Source organism: Canis lupus, chromosome 23, assembly GCF_003254725.2.
Source record: "Canis lupus dingo isolate Sandy chromosome 23, ASM325472v2, whole genome shotgun sequence".
In the NCBI taxonomy this organism is placed as follows: domain Eukaryota; kingdom Metazoa; phylum Chordata; class Mammalia; order Carnivora; family Canidae; genus Canis; species Canis lupus.
Genome location: NC_064265.1, coordinates 39407753 through 39428507, shown reverse-complemented (window position 1 = coordinate 39428507; position 20755 = coordinate 39407753). Strand labels below are relative to the sequence as shown.

Sequence of the window (20755 nt, the reverse complement as noted above, 5' to 3'; positions counted from 1 at the left end):
AGCACCCAATGTAGGCTTGTCCTTGCAGCTGGCTGGGTGAGTGGACACACAGTCTTATCCGCAGCCTGAACACAGCCCCATGGTGAATGTGCAGATTCTAGATCTAAGAAAATTTCATATCTAAGCTGCATTCTCCAATGTGCTTTATAGCAGACGCACTGCCATTATTACAATTGGCTCTGTGTTTTTGTGTTTATTTACTTCATCAGTCAGCACCCTGGAGGAGAGCAGGAGAAAATTTGGGACCCAAAATACCTCTAAAATATGGGCTGAGAAACAAGTATATACACAAAATGGGCACTTGGGCAGTATAAGGAAACCTTGGGAGACTGAGGATATTAGTGTAGGACTTGGTGGTGAGCTTAGGCTGAGGTAGCTCATAATGGCTTATAACATATCCACAGCTGGTACATCAGACACAAGGATGCTCAGAAGCAGAGTTCCAGTTAGAGAGTTCCACCTTACAATAGGTGATATTCACTATTTGAAGTCTTTTTATTCTTTTGATAGAGAGCACGTGGGGCATGTGACGGGAGGAGGGGCAGAGGAAGAGGGAGAGGGAGAGAATCTCAAGCAGGCTCTCCACTGAGCATGGAGTCTGACATGGGGCTTAATTGCACAACCCATGAGATCATGACTTGAGCTGAAATCAAGAGTCAGACGCTTAACTGACTGAGCCATCCAGGCATCCCTGCTATTTGAGGCATTTTTAAACATTTGTGGAAAGATTATTGCTTTCATGGCATCTTTTATCTTCATATAGTGCTTCTTCACCAGGTCTGCAAATTAAGTTTCCCATAGGGCACAGGGTACTTCTGTGTTCATTCTCTTCTCTAGTTTGTAAGGATCAGGCCTCAGTAGCAAATCTAGATCGATTGCTTCAATTCTGACTTCTTTACATCAAGAGCCAAATAATTTCTGGGGCTCATGAGGCTACTGCAGAGAAAACACCCCATCTCTACCTCCAGTCATAAATTGGTTCTGAATTGAGAATGTCAGGAATTCTGCTCATGAGTGTGGATTTCAGAGACTCTAACTATAGTGTTTTATTTTTAAGATTTAATATTTATTTGAGAGAGAAAGAGAGTGTAAAAGAGAGTGAGCATGAGAAGAGTGAGGACAGGGGAGAAGCAGACTCCCTGCTAAGCAGGGAGCCTTATGTGGGGCTCAATCCCAGGACTCTGGGATCTTGATCTGAGCCAAAGGCAGACACTTAACTGACTGAGCCACCCAGGTGCCCCATAAATATACTTTAACCATATAAGGTTAGTGGAACAAAGAAAGAGGAATAACCGACCTTCTCCAGTAGTGACTATGTCACATTTTTAAGTGGAAGTAGAGGGCAAAACACAACCATCTTTATTATGAACCAAAGGCCAAGGAGGAACAATTTTAAGAATTTCACCATGGAACACTGTCATTAGGAATTTTGTTTGCTTAGTGACATATCAAGGAAAGAAAACTCTTTGGAAAGAAGTTTGATCTTGCAATCAGAGCATAATTGGGAAAGGTGAAAGCAAATGAAGGCATACATATTGAGAAAGAGGTGAAGTGAGATCGAATTCTCAAAAAAAAAATAGGACTAGGAGAAAGGGAAATATTTTAGTTGTTAATCAAGGACTTTGGGGAGCTCAAGAGAACAACTAAAATAAGTAAGATGGAAAGAACTTAACTGTAACTCCCCCAGTGAGAACCTACATGGAGAAGACTGGGAGAAACTATTGGGGCACTGGTGGGTCAGTTGGTTAAATGTCTGACTCCTAGTTTCAGCTCAGATCATGATATTAGGGCCATGATCTCAGGGTTGCAGGATGGAGCCCTGCAGCAGACTCTATTCTCAGCATGGAACCCGCTTGAGATTCTCTACCTCTCTGCTCCTCCCCCTGTTTGTGAACTCTTTCTCATAAACAAATAAATAAATAAATAAATAAATAAATACTCTTCTCATCCTTTTCCTTTTTTCACATTATTATTATTATTATTAATTTAAACTTTTTTATTATAGAAATTTTCTAACATACGCAAGAGTTCTCCCCCCAAATCCCAGTACCTGCTGGATTATTTTAGTTTCAGATATCATGTGATTTCTTCTGTATTATCTTAAAGAAATAAGGATTTTTTAAAAACCAAATTTTTAAAAATATTTTGTTTATTTATTCATGAGAGACACAGAGAGAGAGAGGCAGAAACATAGGCAGAGGGAGAAGCAGGCTCACTGAGGGAAGCCTGATACAGAACTCGATTCCATGACCCTGGGATCATGATCTAAGCCAAAGGCAGATGCTCAACCACTGAGCCACCCAGCTGCTCTAAAAAAAAAAATTTAACCACAATATTATTTCTCTTTTTTTTAAACCACAATATTATTTCACATCTAAAAGTACTGATAACAACTCTTGGACCTAATAAATGTTTATAGCAAGGTAGCAGGATATAATATTAACATATTAAAGTCTATTGTTTTTTCATATACAAACAATGAATAAGTGGAATTTGAAGTAAAAGCATAATATTATCACATTAACGTCTGAAGACATGAAATATTCAGGTATCAATTAACAAAATGTGTATTAAATCTATATGAGAAAAACTATCAAAAATCCAATTAATAAAATCAAAGAACTAAATAAATGAAGACATATCTCATGTTCATGGGTAAGAATACTTAATATTGTCAATATCTTAGTTCTTTACAAGTTGGTCTATAGATTGAATATAATACTAATAAAAATCCTAGTAAGTTATATGATGGATGCTGACAAACTAATTCTAAAATATATATGGGGAGGCAAAGACTCAGAATAACCAATGCTATATTAAAAGAGAAGAACAAAGTTGGAGGACTGACACTACCCAACTTCAAGACTTATCTAAAGCTACTATATTAAGATAGAGTGGTATTAGTGAAAGAATAGAAAAATAGATCAATGGTAGAGAACGGAGAGCCCAGAAATAAATATCTATAGATATAATCAATTGATCATTGACAAAGGAGCAAAAGCAATACATAGGAGCAAAGATAGTCTCTTCAAAAATGGTGCTGGAAAAAAAATGGACATCTACATGAAAAAAAAAAGGAAAAGAAAGAAAAAAGATCTAGGCACAAATTTTACACCATTAACAAAAATTAGAGACCTAGATCAGAGACCTAACTGTAAAACACAATAATGTTAAACTCAGAAGATAACATAGGAGAAGACCTGGAGTCCTTAGGTATATTGATGCTTTTTTAAGATACAATACTAAGGCACAATCCACGAAAGAAATAACTGATAATCTCAATTCCATTAAAATTAGAATCTTCCCTGTGAAAGACAAGATCAAAATAATGAGAAGACAAGTCGCAGACTGGGAGAAACATTTGCAAATGACTCATCTTATAAAGAACTGTTTAAAATATATAAAGAAGTCTTAAATTCAACAATGGAAAAAAAAACAATCCAACTTAAAAAAATGAGCAAAAGATTTGAACAGACACCTCACCAAAGAAGATATATGGGTGGCAAATAAGCATATGAAAAGATGCTGACATTATATGTCATCAGGGAAGTGCAAAGTAAAACAACAATAAGATACCACTATACATCTATTAGAATGGCTAAAGTCTGGAATAGGGACAACATCAAACGCTAGTAAGGATGTAGAGCAACAGAAATTCTTATTCATTGTTCATGGGAGTGCAAAATGGTATTGCTACTTTGGAAGACAGGTTGGCAATTTTTTACAAACTTAAAACTACTCTTATTGTATGACCCGGGGATTGGAGTTGAAAACTTATGTCCGCACAAAAACTTATGCAGGGATGCTAATAGCAGTTTTATTCATAATTGTCTAAATTTGGAAGACACTAAGATGTTCTTCAGTAAGTGAATGGACACATCTGGCACATCCAGACCATGGAATATTATTCAGTGCTAAAAATAAATGAGCTCGGGGATCCCTGGATGGCTCAGCAGTTAAGCATCTGCCTTCTGCCCAGGGCGTGGTCCTGGAGTCCCGGGATCGAGTCCCACATCAGGCTTCCTGCATGGAGCCTGCGTCTCTGCCTCTCTCTCTGTGTGTAAATGAATACAATCCTTAAAAAAATAAAAAAAAAATTAATGAGCTACCAAACCATGAAAAGACAGGGAGGAACATCACTAAGTGAAAGAAAATAATATGAAAAGGCTACATACTATATGATTCCAACTATATGACATCTGGAAAAAGAAAACAATGAAGATAAAAAGATCAGTTGTTGCCAGGGTTGGGTGTAGGGGGTGGGAAGATGACTTTGCAGAGCACAGAGGCTTTTTAGGACACTGAAAATGTTCTGTATGATATTATAATGATGGGTATATGTTATTATACATTTTTCTAAACCCGTAGGATGTACGACACCACAAGTGAATCTTATGGACTTTGGGTGATTATTATGTGCCAATGTAGGTTTAGTTTTTGGTAAAAAAATGTACCATTCTCATGAGTGATGCCAGTAATGGGGAGACTATGCATGTGTGGGCAAGGAGTATGAGGGAAATCTCTGTTCTTCAACTTAATTTTTTTTTTAAGATTTTAATTTTATTTATTCATGAGAGACAGAGAGAGAGAGAGAGAGGCAGAGACACAGGCAGAGGGAGAAGCAGGCGCCATGCAGGGAGCCCGACATGGTACTGGATTCCGGGTCTCCAGGATTCCACCCTGGACTGAAGGCGGCACCAAAACGGCTGAGCCACCCGGGCTGCCCTTCATCTTAATTTTTTTGTAAACATAAAACTACTCCCCCCCCCCAAAAAAAAAATAAAACAACAAAAAAACAAAACTACTCCCCAAATTGTCTTTAAAAATATTAATAATAACTCCTTCATATTGTATGTATGCATATATATGTATATAAATCTTGTGGAAATGCTGCACTGGTGTTTACAGAAAAAATTGGACAACATAAAAGGACTGGAAGATTAGCGAAAAACGCACTAAACATTGATAAGTTTGAAGGTGATACAATCATTTTAATTGGCAAAGCTCCTATGGCTATGATTTGGGGAAAGATGTCAGGAAATTTATAAGGTTAGGACTCTGAACAAGGATTTAGGAAAGATAAGATACCATAAAAGGAGCCCAGTAGTTTAAAAGATAACGCTCAAGCCAGGTTAGCTGCTAGGCTGATGGAAGGTAAATTATAGCTAGAATTTTCCAACCTAGAATGAAGAGGATGACTGGATATGTTTTTTTTGTTTTTTTGTTTTTTAATTTTTTTTTTAATTTTTAATTTTTATTTTTATTTTATTTTATTTATTTATTTATTTTTTGGATATGTTTGAACAGTGAACACATTTCATTGATCCAGAACTCATTGATCTTGTACTGGGGACCCTAGAACAATTAATTGTCTTGTCTGAAAAGAAGAAGAGGTCAGGAGCTCTAATTCAGCTATCAGTACTACCCAGGAGAAAAAAATACGAAGCTCTGTGATCTTGTAGGATTCATAGAAGAACAGAAGGGAATGGAACACGAGAGGATTATCAAACTGCTGTAAGAAAGGATGTATCTGAAGGAATAGTTCTATCACTGATTATGTGGGAAAAATGTATTCAAGGACTGGAAAGTCCAAAAGCCAAGGAAAGGCAAGGTTTCAGGGAAAAACACATGAGAAAAAAAAAAAAAAAAAAACATAAAGCAGCAATCAAAGAGAAATAAAAAATTCATTTGAAAAAAATTTTATTGTGGAAGTTTTCAGCTCTCATAAAAGTAGAGAGAATAATACAATATTCCCATCATGCAGCCTCAATAAACCATACAATTTTTGCCATTCTTGTTTTAACTATTCCCTCACATGATTTTATGGTGGAGTATGTTAAAGGTCCAGATGTTTATCATTTCATTAATAAATAATTAAGAGGTTTTCAACAACAACAACAAAAAGAGGTTTTCAACATACGGGGGTGGGGGTGGGGGTGGGCGGGGAACCAATAAAGCCATGGGTAAAACTGGAGGACTGGACTAGAGGTGTCCTCAGTGCACATTTCATAGTTTTAAAAGAAGATAGTATTTTAAATATTACGTTCTTATGGTGAGATAGTATATTCAAATGAATTTCCTCATTGGTGTAGGAAACACAATGTGACAATGAATGGACAATTTCTCCATTGTGGGTTTAAATTCACTGGTAATGGCCTTTGGACCACATGCCCAGATAGACATCTGTGTTGGTCAGCCTGATATCAAAATATTTTACCTGTAACTTTGTATTTTCTTCACATGCCTGCTTTTCCCGATGATAAAACTCTCAGCAATGTTCTGTGGATCCTAACAAATATATAGACTTGGGTTGTACTATTTACAAAAATGGGGACAGATAATTTTGAGTGGGATGATGCTCTAGTGGCACAGGAATTTCTGGCTTGTTTTTTCTTAACTTATTAGAGAAAGTCTGGTGCTGTGATTCTCAGGCATCCTGTTCTTTGGCACACCAAAATGAATTTGTGGCTGGATTAATTTAACTTTGTATTTACTGAAGAAGCGATGGTCATCTCAGTGCTGCAAAGATGGCCCAAAGTACCACAGCTGCTGAAGGAAATCTGGCCCCATCAGAATGAGACCAAACCAACAAAATCAGAAAACAGGAAAAAAATGAATGTAGTTTACAAGGAGAAAGGGAATTTGATTTGGAACTTTAGATGCTTCCTCTTACAACTTAATAAATAATTAATATTCAAATTTGGGATGTTTGTTATTTTATGGCTTTTCATAAGTGACTTTTCATCCTTTGGGGTGAAGTGGAGTTAAGGCAAATTTATAAGTTCTTATCTCTTCTCAAGGGCTTGGGGGCAACAATAAGCCCACTCAACACACTGGTTCCAGGAGGATTGAAAAAGAAGCATTCTCTTGAACATGGGAGCAGGACTGCTTAGACACCATGCTGGTTTCCTCTCTGGAGACAGCCTAATAGCCTTGGCAGTCGAATCCAACAGGTTTCAGATGGGGAGTGCTCTTGCTACTTACTATCCCTACATTTCACAGTGGTCTATGCAGGAGAGAGCTTCTATCTATACATCTGACCTTTTGGAAGTGCCATGAGGGAGCTTCCTTGGAACAGGAATGTTCAGTGGGTGATCCTGCTATCGTATCAAAAATTGATACAGACAATCGTATCAGTTGGGCAACACCTTACTGGAGTGAGTTTCCAGCTCAGGAACAGAGAAGGTTGAAACTTTTGTCTCTTTCTTTGATCATTGCCGTCTAAGTAAGACCTGAAAGTTGAAGGGTAGGTAGATCCCTAACATTCTTCTCTTCCTTTTCCTGCTGTGTCTTTGTAGAATACAACAGCTAAGTGCATGGATGTGGAGTCTGCCCTGCAGACTTAACTCAGGACTTACCTGCAAGTCTTACCTCAGGATCTGTGTCTTTGAAAGTGCTCTCCTCACCTTCCTTGTAGATCTTGGGTGAGCTGGGAGACCTCTGGTCTAAGCCAGGCTCTCAGATGTAGCTCACCAAAAGCATAAAGCTTGCTTACAATGTTCTTGCTCAGCTATTTGGGGTTTTTTGGGGTGTGTGTATATATCATCCTTTTGTTAAGATGATGGATGGGAGGAACTGAGGTTAAATTGCTGAGTCCTAACAGAACAATTCCATATTCACAGGGCTATAAACCTAATTGTAAGAGTAAGTTTTGTTGGAATTCAATACTACTTCAATCTTAAATTGCTGACGACCAATTGATTCTGCTTTTTCTTAATTTAACATTTCTGAAGATTATAGTGAGTTAACAGACAAGGTTCAAAGTAGAGATAGGAAGACATTTTTGTTTTTTTTTTAAAAAAATTCTTTAATTAACATTTACAAATTGTGTATTGTTTATACTCCCTCAATTGTGGAGTCCAAATGTCTGGAAAAAACAATTTTTGTAGAGAGAATATGGAGTGAGTATATATTGTCGATTTTTTGAAAATTGTCAATTTTTTCAGGAATTTTGTTAAGGAATCTGAGGACCTTGAAGAGCCTTTCTGATAGCTGCTATAATACAATGTTCTCTTGTTCTCTGTTACAACTTCAGCTGAGGTTTATAGGTTCTGATACTATCTTGAGTTAACAATTTTTCCCCTACCTAGTGCCTTAGTCTGTCTGGGCTGGTTTTTCCTTTTGTTTTTGTTGTGGGCTTTTTGTTGTTGTTGTTGTTTTCTGTTTTTGTTTTGTTTTCATTTATTTCTCATAGTTCTGTAGTCTGAGGAGCCCAAAATCAAGGTGCTAGCAGACTTAGTGTCTCATGAGAATCCTCTTCCTGGTTCATAGTTATTTTTAAGCTGTGTCCTCACATGATAGAAGGGGCAAGGGAACTTTTGGGGGCTTAAAAAAATTTTTTTAATAAGCCCACCAGTCCCTAATCGCCTCCCAAAGGCCCTATCTCCAAATATTATCATGCTAAGGATTAGGTTTCAACTTATGAATTTGAGGGGGACATATACATTCAACTGGAGCTTAGAAATGAGAATGGATTATTACCTACTCATGTCTTCTAACTGGATAATGCAATTATTTGCATATCCATACTTAGTCTAAGTTAACAAAGAAACATTCTTGGATCTAATGTAATTAGAACAACAACAAAAAAATGCCATTGAAAAGCTCTCTTGTGAATTTGTTGTTTTTTCCCCACAGTCATGCAGGACATTTTTACAGAACTAAAATCACATTGTCCTAGGACATCCCTTAAAACTTGTGAGGCTGGATTAAAATGAATATGTAGCCACTTATTGTTGACTGAAACTTTATTTGAAGTGAGACATTGGGGTTGTGTGTAATGTATGCTTGTATGCACATTCTCCAAGTTACATAGTCTTCAAAGGGTCCCAGGGTAGCTTTAAACTTTTAATTTAAAACTTTAACTTAAAAAAAAATAAAAATAAAACTTTAACTTTAGATATGACATAATCATCATAAAATAACATTTCAAAGCAAATTGAATTTCGTCTCCACAGGTGATTAGGGACTTTAACTCTGTTGGCCATAGGGCATGATTTCCTTTCTTATCTAACAGACCCATGTTATTTGTCATGGAATTCATTATGTAATTTAGTTGCCTTAAGCATTAATAAAATTAATCTTAGGTGCTGCTTAAGGAATGTTTTCAGCATGCCTATAAATTACTAAATTTTCAACGTACATAGACCCTAAAAGATATGGATGAAATGGGGAATGGATTAGACTACAATGAGGCTTATAATTTTATTTCTGAATAATAGCATTTCCTAGTCTTTAGGCAAACTTTCTCACTTGCGATTCCTGGGATCATCTAAATAAACAATCTGTGGCTGAGTCCTTGTCTCAGGCTGTGCTTTTGAGGTATCTCACATTGAGATATCATCCAACAAAGTCTGCCTCAAAAGATGGATTTTTAAAATAGATTTAAGAGACACTAGAGGCATTTCTGTCAAAACCTGCTTGTCATTTACATACTTCATTTCAGAAAAATATTTTCAAGATTATTCAACTTCACCTTTTTGAGAACTCTGCTTTCTCTCCTTCTATGTTCCTTTCCCTCACTAGAAAAAAAAAAGTGTAGAAATCAGGGGAAGGTAAAGGGCATGGTGCCTTTCTTTGTTAGTTCATATAAAAATTTTATAACTTAACAGGGAAGTGATAGGGCAAAATGTATTTTAGCTAATGAGATCAGAATCATTAGTTTTTAAGACATAGAATAGAAATTATATCCTGAGAAGAATGTTAATTTATAATGTGGACACTTAATAGGAAATCAAAGAAATAACGTTTTTTCAGATCTTTGATTGCTGGAGATTTTTACTTAAATAGCCTGCAGCTTAGAGTGGCAGTTTTCCATTTTGTCCTACCTGCCCTTGCCTCCAGAGCTCATACTTCCCTTTATCTCTGAAGCTTCCCTCTCGGTTGGGGGAAGCCAGTATGGCCAGCTTGACTTACTTTACCTTGTGAAAAGTTGACAGAGATGAAACAAAACCAAAAGCCAGTCGGTGAAAAAAACCAATGGGTTTCTCAAGCCTGACTCTTCCAATATGTGCAAGACAGAAGAGGGGAGCAATGGACTGAAGCTTGTTAATTCTTTTTTTTAACCTTTTAAAATTAATAAATAATTGACATGTAACATTATTCCTTGAAGAGGTACTCTCTATACATGGAAAGGGATGATGATGTGCTGCCAAGAGAAAGCTGGGGACAAAAGGGAAAGAAGAGGTTGAGTTAGGAATTGAGGGCTATCCACTTGGAACCCTTTTAACTCCTGAGGTTTTAGCTGTGAAGCCATTGAACTTCAATGGAGTAGGGCTGACATGGCTAGTTTAGAGGCACAAGAAAGATTTGCTTTCTTCCCACCCCATAAAGCTTTGGGATTCTACAGTGAACAAATGCCTAAATAAAAAGTGGAGTTTGGTATGTGTTTGCTGGGGCAAGGCCAGCAAATGGCATGCAATGCAAGTGCAAAGGAATCTCCCTTCTCTCTGCTTATCCCTGGATGAGAGACCTTCTTATGTACCCCTGGGCGTCAAGGATCAACAATCCAGAGATAAGTGCTCCCCTGGGAAAACAGTGATAACTGTTTCCCAATTTTCCCACTTCAGAGCACTGAAGCAACACACCTTGTAGGATAGAAGAAGGAAGAGATCCTCATTCATGCCACATGTTTCTGTACATGAGTTATTTAAATAAAATTATGCAAATTCTCTCATTTCCCTAGTTTGCAATGACTTTTATTTTATCTTGACACCATAATGAAGAGCAGTGTAAAGAACATGGACTTAAGGGTTATGTCTTTGGTTTATGGCCCTGTGTTCCAGAGACCTAAGACACTGCAGAGGTGGAAAAAAATACCAGGTATTGGGTAGTGCATTTTTGGAGGAGTTAATCCTGTCTAAGTGTTTTTCATGGAATTTAACTTCCCTGTGAAGTTTTTGAACTCTCATTTCTCTGTGGAATCTACCAATGGGAGGGGTACATATTGTTCAAATTATGGGCATTTTTGTGCTAATGTGACTTTTTTGGGGTAGGAGAAGCTAAGATGTGTTAAAAGATAAACTGAGGTACATTAAAATTTTCAAGAGTTTCTTTGAGTATGCATCCATTCAAACTGGGCAGCGCTAAACTGAAAGTGTTTAGTAGGGGTACTCCACCAACAGGAACTAAGAAGTTTTTATAGAAAAGATATGGGGATCCCTGGGTGGCGCAGCGGTTTAGCGCCTGCCTTTGGCCCAGGGCGCGATCCTGGAGACCCGGGATCGAATCCCACATCGGGCTCCTGGTGCATGGAGCGGGCTTCTCCCTCTGCCTATGTCTCTGCCTCTCTCTCTCTCTCTCTCTCTCTCTGTGACTATCATAAATAAATAAAAATTAAAAAAAAAAAAGATATGGATGTGAACCCAGGAAATTGTTTATTGACTATGAACTTAAGTGATTGCCTTACACGGGATAGTCTAGGTGGCTAGAGGCATTTGGCTCTAAGCAAGAGCACTGGCTCTTGCTTATATGTGGTTTCCTTGCTACCAAGCAAGCTACCAAGGTGTTAGAGTCACCCCGGCCTGATGGTCTCCTTATTTAATAACTTTAACAGATGGATTTATGATGAGCTTGACAATAGAATAGGGGGTGAATTTTTGATGCAGGACATTGTATGGCCTTTAAGTAAACTTAATTACAGCCCTGCCCTGGTCCATTTCAGAAGTGTGGGGGCAAAATATACAACCCCACTCTCACTGGCCTCAGAGGGGGATAAATATTGATGGAGAGGCCAAGTGAAAGAGACAATGGGTTGACTTAAGAATTTCTTGTTAAGCCCAATGGTTGAGAGAGAACTTGGCAGGGTGGGACTCCAGTAAGTTAGGAAAGGGAACTCTCAGCATCTCTCCTCAACCTAGGAACATCTCCCTTCTTGATCCTCTGAGCCCACAGTCTCCATTTTCCTTCTGAACAATGAGGAACTCTCAAATGATTGGTTAGATTCTGAAACGCAGTCTAATGGGTTCTAATTGGTCACATTCACTAGTGGCTGAGATTACTATGCTATACAAGGTTACCTGGCCTGGGATGCTCTTCTCTTCAAATCTTTCCTTCCATGTGCCAGATGGGCAAGCTAAGGCAGGGCATACTCACTATAATGGACTGAGCCATCTTGTTTTTCGCTTTACTTCCTCTTACCTGCGTGTTACATCTTGCAGGAAGAACTTTTGATTCACTGGCCACCAGATTTTAAGACTGGGATTAAGGGAAAATCAAGAATGTTTCTTTGGGCCTAATGCCTTAAATTCTGGGTTCCATTCCAACTTCATCGGCGAACCTGGCACTAAGGGTTATTGTTACCAGCTAATAAAAGAATGCCTTAATTTTTAACTGATATTCATTCATCTTTGTGTGAATTCTCCCTCAGGAATGTCAGAAAGAACAGTTATTATTGACAGTACAGGATTTTCATGTTTTGGAAACCCTGGCTGTTAGGATGACTGGTTTGCCTATCAGTAAGGAATTTCCTGAGGAACAGGACTTTCAGTGCTAAAACCAGGAAAGTCCTTGACAGGCCAACATGAGTTAATCACCCTGCTGAAACAGCATCTCAAACCATTAAACCTCAGACATAAATTTAACTACTATTAGTTGTGCAACCTTGGATATGTTATCAACTTTATCTGAGCCTTCAATTTCTCGGTTGTAGAAGGGTTTTTATGAATATTAAATTAGACTAAATTAAATTTCCTAGACTATTTCCTGGTCTGTCATAGACGCCATGTTAATATGTGTTTCTATTTTTTTTTAACTTTTATTAATGCAGCAGAAGATAAAATGATATTCTGAGAAAAAAAAAACACAAAACAGGAAAAATTGAAGTGCTTTTCTGATTTAAAGAATTGGAAAGGCTTTCTGAGTCTCCTTTTCTTCTCAGCTTTCCAACCTAATGGTAAGTAGCATCAGGACTGGACAATGAAACAGTGAACGTATTCCATTCCTATAATAAAGTAGGGGCCACGTATTTAAATGACTACAGAGGCTATGTGGGAAACATGAATGAATGAAATGGGATGAATGGGGCTTGTGGCAAACAGATCGTGGCCCTGTGGGAAGGAGAGCCCAAAATGTGCCAGATCTTACCAGTTTTCTCTAGAGAAGCCATGTATATAATTTTTTTAAAAAGAGATTTTATTTATTTATTCATGAGAGACACAGGGAGAGAAGCAGAGACACAGGCAGAGGGAGAAGCAGGCTCCACGCAGGGAGCCGGATGTGGGACTCCATCCTGGGTCTCCAGGATCACGCCCTGGGCTGAAGGTGGCGCTAAGCCGCTGAGCCACCCGGGCTGCCCTATAATTTTTAATTGTGAAATATGCTTATTTGAATATGTTGACATCCAGTTTAGGACTTTTAAAACAATGTATTAGCCAATCGAAAACATCCCAAGGACCTTTAATCCTCTCATTGAATTGTCTTACTGGGGAAGAGAGTGCAATTGGATGTCACAAAAAGACAACTGAAGAAAGTCTATTCTACCCAAATAGAATAATCATTATTATTAAAAGGAAACCAAGGTAACTAAATGATGATTGAAAGAAAAAAAAAAAAAAAAGGAAAGAAAAGACAGGGAATTGTCAGGCTTTGAATCTGGGTTATCTTGTAAATCTAGCAACTCAAGACTAAACCTGTGGGGTTGCAAAATTATAAAGGTAGGACCTGCTAACAAAGCTTCATGATATTCTTGCAAGCATTACCTGACAGATTTCAAAACAGTTTGAATATTAGTCATCACAGATATGCCTGCCAAAAAGGGTAGTGTGTTAAAAGAACATCTGCAGCCCACATAAATACCCCCTGCTGAGTTAAACTCAGAGAGGAAATCGCCTTCAAAAGTTGCAGAAAGCAAAGAAGCTGAAACAGCAGTTTCACAGTAAGTGGTTGATAGGCTTTCCTGTGGGTGAAACTGTTATGAGGAGTTAGTTAGCTCCTAATATATTACATGTTTGACCTTTAGCTTTTGGTGACAAGATCTTTTGAGGATATATTTGGACTCCTCCTACTCAAGGAATGGTGTACACCATAAATTGAATACCAATTCTGTCAAGTATGGGGATACTAAATGATTAATACTCCTGAGTTAAAATAATACCATGAAATGAAAAAAAAAAAAAAAACCAAAAACAAAACCTCACTTAACCCTTGAATGTACCTAATTGCCTTATAGAACCAATAAGGCAAACAAATCATAACAGTTGCTAAAAAACAGCATAGCATAGTATTGTCTTGAATGTTTTCAAACAGCACAAAAATATAAATTCAAACAGAACCAGCCTGCCAAATGGAAGGTGATCTGAAGAATCATCGCTGGTACTGTCTGAGCCTTGTGATTTCTGAAGCCTTCACAGCTGATGGCAGACTGTTCCTTAGTGACCTAACCACATTGTTTTGCCACAGGACAGAGGAGGTTTGTGATTTGCAGCACATTTCTGTGGATCCTGAATGTCTGGGCTAGAAACTATAGAGAAATCCATGTATGTGGTACTACTGAGGATGGTGGTATAGTTTCTTCCATCAGAGATCAGTGTTTAGTGTCTCTTCTTTTTTGACTCAACATATCCAAACAGCACAGCTGTAGAGATGGGAACAGGATTTTCTTTCGGTCTTTTGCTTACATTTATTCTTGTTAAAAGGGAAACAATTGATTCAGAGTTTAAATGCTGTGCTTGTGACTACCAGTTACATAAAGCCAGAGAAAGAAAGAAAGAAAGAAAGAGAGAGAGAGAGAGAGAGAGAGAGAGAGAGAGACAAAGAATCATATCCTAAACTCCTTCTTGCTTCTCAATTTAAAAGAAAATTCCTGTGAAATATCTTTAGGTCAAATCAGAGCTGTCAATCAATCCCTATCACATTGGTAGACCTTGGCTGAAGAGGAGAAATCTGGCCTGTGAGTGAGTGAGGGTAGGACTCGGGAATCAGCCTCTTGAACTTAGAAAACGTTGCTGATGAAAGGTGATCTGTTTGACTCTTCATCTACGATTCACCAGTTATCCAGCTTAAAGAGCTCTGCTCCTTTGAGACAGTAAGAATCATGATTCGAGATCTCGGGAAGATGACTCGCAGGGCTGTCCAACGTGAAAGATAATTTCGTGGAAATGAATCATTGAAAGACATAAGAGTCCCTGATGAAACTACACCCTGGAGTTTGAAAAGAGCCAGGGCTGCTTTAAGAGAGAAACAGGAAGTTGTAACTAGAAGCCATCTGAATACTAAGCCAAGGCAGACGCTCATGAAGTAGCAACTTCGGTGGCAGGGCTTATTCTGAAATCTCCAGGCGGCCAGCCCATCTCAGCCCATCTGCAGATCCTGATGAAATAGCCCATATCCAGGGTTTTGGCTTCAGGGGTCCCAAGAAGACCCGAGAATGGAGAGACAGCAAAGGTTTATGTCAGAGAAGGATGAGTATCGGTTTCAACACCAGGGAGCAGTGGAGCTGCTGGTCTTTAATTTTTTGCTCATCCTTACCATTTTGACAATCTGGTTATTTAAGAATCATCGATTTCGCTTCTTGCATGAAACCGGAGGAGCCATGGTGTACGGTGAGTGCAGAAATCGCAGGATTGATGTGAAACTTGTTGCTTGGTCGCAATTAGAGACTTGTGCTCAGATGGCAAAGTACTGAAACTGGAGAAAATGTGCTGATTGAAATGTCATTAGCTTGATGAAAGGTGCCGCAGCATAATGAATGCTCATCTCTCTCCAGATGAGCTGCCGAAAATTTGCCCTGTCACAGGAGTAAGTGTCACAGTCATGTTATGTTCTCACGCCGCACAGAACGCGAGCCTGTTGACAGATGCAGGGCCATTGTCATGTGGGGAGCCAAAGGGAGCAAACTGTTTGTTTCTGTAATGATAGATATTGGGAAGTCATGGCTCCTCAGTCACAAAGAACAGCCCGTCTTTCACAGGAGGGACTGAGAAGCACTATAAAGTCCTAGAAATGACATCTTTTAAAAAATGTACGGAGTAAATCCTCTTTTTGTCACCTAGTTTCAAGGAGGAGATGTGCAGAAACATACCCCACCCCTCCTATTGGGATAATTGTACCCAAATCCATTTTAATTACATGGGCAATGTTTTCTTTTCTCATATGAGAGTTTCTTTCTGCAATACTTCTCATTTCTTAGGCTGATTTCAGACTTTCTAACTTGTAATTCTTGCCATTTTAATATTATGTGCGATGTGTCTTTTTTGGGAGGAGAGGGGGCAAGACGTGGAAAAGCATTTTACAATTTAAACTCCCAAAGTGTTACTCCTTCTGTGCAATTTACCATGTCATGCCTTTCAAAAAGTTGAATAAAACGTGACAGAGATTATCTGTACTGTACTCTCATCTTTGAAAGTAAAACGCAAGGCACTAGTAGTTTTAAAACAAATTCAGCTTGATAATAGGAATTTTGAACACAACGAAAACAGTGAAGCATTGCTGTAATTCATTGCAAAAAATGTACTTCTATATTTTATTTCCCTCATTTTGAAGTCTTGAAACTGTTTCTGTCCCTGAGGTTCAGGAAACAGGATCAATGAACATTTTACATGCAAACCATGTGACGTCCTGATGATAACAATGTACAGTCATGATTTGAGACCATGAGAAATTCTATGCCTTAACTGGATTCTGCTGTGAGATACAAGCTAGGAGCTACAAGTTTTAGGCTAAGCAATATAATTTCTTTCAGGAGGCTTGATGTGCTGATTTCTTCAGAGCATAGAGTTAAATTCCTTTGTATTGAGGTTCTTAAAGCACAAAACTCTCTTTTGAGAGGAGAACACAATCAGGTTGAAGAGAAAGTCAAAGAGAAAGAAGGTGATTCCATCAGATGTAAAGCCCTAGGCGGCAGTCATTTGCCCTTCTCCATCAAGAATGAACCACGATATTTCTCTTGACTTGGCTAATCAATAATCAATGAGGATATGGGATGTAATCTAAGAAGCCAGAAACAATGTAATTCTTGGCATAAAGTCTATGTATGGTTTTGTAAGACAACACAGATTTTAAAATCATAAACTTTTATAAAATTACTTCTAATAAGAAGAAAAGATTTCTTCACAGCACTAAGTTTGATTAAACTATGACTCCTTTTGCCAATTTCAGTTTATCTATCATGGAGATTCCATTTTGTAAAACTTTTGATTAAATTTTGGTGATTTATTAAAATTCAACTATGCTTTGTACTCACAATAAATACGTGCAGCTTTTACTTTTGAGCCTGAAAAAATCCCAGATTACCTTTAATTCTCAAAACTTCATGAAATACTTTTAAGTTATGATTAAAGTCATAAAATATTAGCATATTGCACATTAATTCAGATAGCACTTCTTTAAGTTGCTTTCTTAAAGCTTATGGTTTATAAGAGTGGGATTAAGTTGTCTAATTACTGTTCTTTCATGAACTTTTTATATGTCAGTTATTGAAGCAAGTTCTGAAAGCAAAGTAAAATGATTATAAGAATTGTGAGAACAGGGTCGCTTGAGTGGCTGACCCTTGATTTTGGCTCAGGTCATGATCTCAGGATCATGAGATGGCCTCAAATTGAGCTCCACACTGAGCATGGAATCTGCTTCTCTCTCTCTCCCTCTCCCTTTGCTCCTCCTCTCACTTGCCTACATACATGCTCTCTCTCTGAAATAAACAAATAAAACTTAAAAAAATTATGAAACATATATATATGCATAACTATTCCTTTACTAGGATCCTGAGTATCCTTGGGTTATGTTGAACTATATAAACCAATGAAAAAACTTTTATTTTATTGTTTAATTTTTTTGTTGGTATAGAATTATACTTGTTGAAATTTGAGGGGATCTTAGAGGTTATCTTCTCCAGCTCCTTTGTTATACAGAGGAAGAAACTAAATCTCAGAATAGTGAAGTAACTTCCTCAAAACTGGACACTCATTCATAACAAGGTCCATGTGCTTTTATACATCTATACACATGTCTAATAAGATTGGTTCCTGTTCATTGTTACCAATAGTCTCTGAAAACAGTCTATATGGATGGCATTAGTGACATACCATGTTTCTTCTTCAGGGATGATCTAAATGTTATATCTGAAATGTTTATCAAGACTTTCTGTCTGTGATAAAATAGTCTGAGACTACAAAAAAGGAACAGGATTGGACATTCTAATAAACATGTTTAAATGAGAAGGGATAGGAAATGCCAAGTGAATGAAGTGACCAGTGCCTATAAAAGAATTTGAAATTCATGAATTGGGAAGGGGTCTTAGAGATGATAATTCCAACATCTTAATTTCACAGGCAAGGAAAGAAAAACTTATACAGGCGAAGGTCATGTAATTAGCTGCTGATAGGGAATTCAACCTCATCTCTACTAAGACATTCTGCCTTTCTGCTGGTATTCTGTTGAAATATGTCTAAGATCCTTAATATCTAATAGATGTTAATGCATTTTATCAGCATATCAGGAATCCAATTTAAAAATTCTAAGGAGCAGGGGCTTAGGAAAGTAGTAAAGGAAAATGAGGGGGAAAGTTATCAAACAGCATTTAACTGTTATTGTTAGAAATAATTTCCAAGTTGTCAACCTTAAAATATCATCCAAAGGGTTGTAGCGGCCACGAAAAGTCATGTGTAGTGTTTGGTTTGATTCCCTGTTCATTGGAGGTAAATCTGATGTTCCAACTACAAATAATCTATTATATGAAAAATGTCTTCTTTTTTGACATAAAGGGGTCCTAAGATGCTTTTGAAGAGCAGTGGCAGCATTATAATAATATTTTTGCTTCATGAGGAACAGTAATGGGTAATTGTTTCTCATGACATTCTATGGCTCTCATTATTTCAGAATTCAAGGATTGGAATCTATAAGTGGTTTAATATCTAAGCAATGATGATATTCCTTTAAATTGGACTAAAAGCTTAAATGACTATTAATGGTCAAAATATTGATTGATAGCAGCTGGTGCACTTAAGCCTGCTCACTTAGGACCCTGTGTCCCATGTTCATTGTTCATAAAAGAAAAATTGCTCCATGTTCCCTGATAGCATTAAGAATTTCGTTACCCATCACTGGGGGCTCTCATACTCTAGAGGATATGCATAATGCTATACGTTTTAGGATTGGGATCTAAGCTTTAGGATGGAACAATTTAAACCTCTTAGAATTCTATCTTCGATTTTTATGGCCTTCCGATATGAGGGACAGTCTCTGAACTCATGTGGAAATTTGCTCACTGTTTAGTGGACAGAAGGAAAATTTCAAGCCACAAACTTTAGATTTTGAATTCATTAAACTGTGTCATATTAAACTATGTAAGCTATGTCTGATCTTTTAACAGTACACTTAGCAATTTTATAGGATCAAATAATTCACTCAATAGCATGTTTTTTTTTTAATTTAAAGATATTATAGTTACATGATGAATCACTAAGGTTTTAAAAGCTATCTTTCTTGAAAAATCGTAGGTTCTTAATTTCATCGTAGCACTGCTTGGAGGTTCCTCAGGATAAAATTGTGCTGCTGAACACGATGTGGCTCCACCCTACTGATCCATGTTGCTGCGTTTCCAGCACTGCCTTCCTGGCTGCTAGGACCATAAAAGATGTTTATTACCACTTTGCACTCCTCCCCCTGCCTGGAAGGCCCTTCTGAGGCTTCGTACTTACTCAAATGTGCTGTGCTTTATGGAGAAAGCATTGGATGCTCTTGTGGGGATTTGGGTTTTAAAATCCTGATGATTTTTTTTTTTTTTCAGTAGCTAGATGCATTACTTTGGGCGAATGACTTAATCTCTGGCCTTATTTGTTTCATCTGTAAAATGAGGACGAAAGGAAAGCATACTCCCAGCTGCAAAAGTCCTTCAAAATTTAGGCCAAGACTAACTTCAGCCATCAGGCATCTCTCAGCCACTCCAATCTAAACCAGTAACTTTCTTCTTAGAACCCTCTTGGACAGGGATTTAGTTAGTGTTATTTCACCACTCTTCTTGTAGTTCTGCTCTGATTTTGTAATGGGTGCTCGGGAAATTTTATTGAATTCCTGTCAGGAGGGTAAGGAGAGGGGTTCCTAGGTGGCTCAGTCAGTTAAGCATCTGCCTTTGGCTCAGGTCACGGTCCCAGGGTCCTGGGATGGAGCCCCACATTGGGAGGGTCCTGGGATGGCTCCCTGCTCAGTGCAGGGAGTAAGCTTCTCCCTCCGCCCCTCCCCCTGCTTATGCTCTCTGTCTCTCAAATAAAATCCCTAGAAGAAGAAGAAAAAAAAAAGAAAGGTAAGGAAAGCAAGTTATATCACCAGAACAGAGAGGGTAGGTTGAGGATTCAGGGGTTTATGGATGCATGTTCTGTGAAAATCAGAGTGGTTCTGGTTTAATTTGAAGGGACCTGCAGGAAAAGTAATTAGAGTTAAGAACCCAATGAACTGAACTTGCTCTCCCTTTAGTGTAAAAAAGTTGATTTTAAGGAGCTTCAGAGATCAGGGCAAGGTTTTCCGTGCTGTAAAGTGAATATTCAAATAAATGTTGAAAAGTAAAAAAAAATCCAAGGTATATTGCTTTCTGTAGGTTTTCAAAAGTTGATTTTAAGAAAATAACCTCCTATACATTCTGTTGTGCTTCTGATTCTCTAAGGAGCTGCAGAGGAAACCCTGAGTGCAAACTATTGTGCTGCCTCGGAAGATCTTCTCTCAGGGTATTAGAGGCTAAGGAGTGTACATACCAAGAAAATGAATCTATGATTCAAACTTCTTATGATGTTTACATATAATCTAGATTGGATTAAAGTTATATGGTTAG

General features: G+C 37.9%; 1 protein-coding gene across 10 annotated transcripts in view; it reads left to right on the top strand.

The window, feature by feature from the left end:
- The window catches only part of SLC9A9 (solute carrier family 9 member A9), a 654466-nt gene that overhangs the window by 103786 nt on the left and 529925 nt on the right, over window positions 1–20755 (top strand). For 8 of the 10 annotated variants that reach the window (XM_049100054.1, XM_049100056.1, XM_049100057.1 and 5 more), the window contains 2 exons: window positions 12767–12892; window positions 14818–15539. The exons of 1 other annotated variant lie outside the window; for it this stretch is intronic. In XM_049100054.1, the coding sequence (XP_048956011.1) occupies window positions 15365–15539 (175 nt within the window). In that variant the 5' untranslated portion in view covers window positions 12767–12892; window positions 14818–15364. The remainder of the gene's footprint in view (window positions 1–12766; window positions 12893–14817; window positions 15540–20755) is intronic. One more of the 10 variants, XM_049100061.1, reaches the window with a different exon arrangement.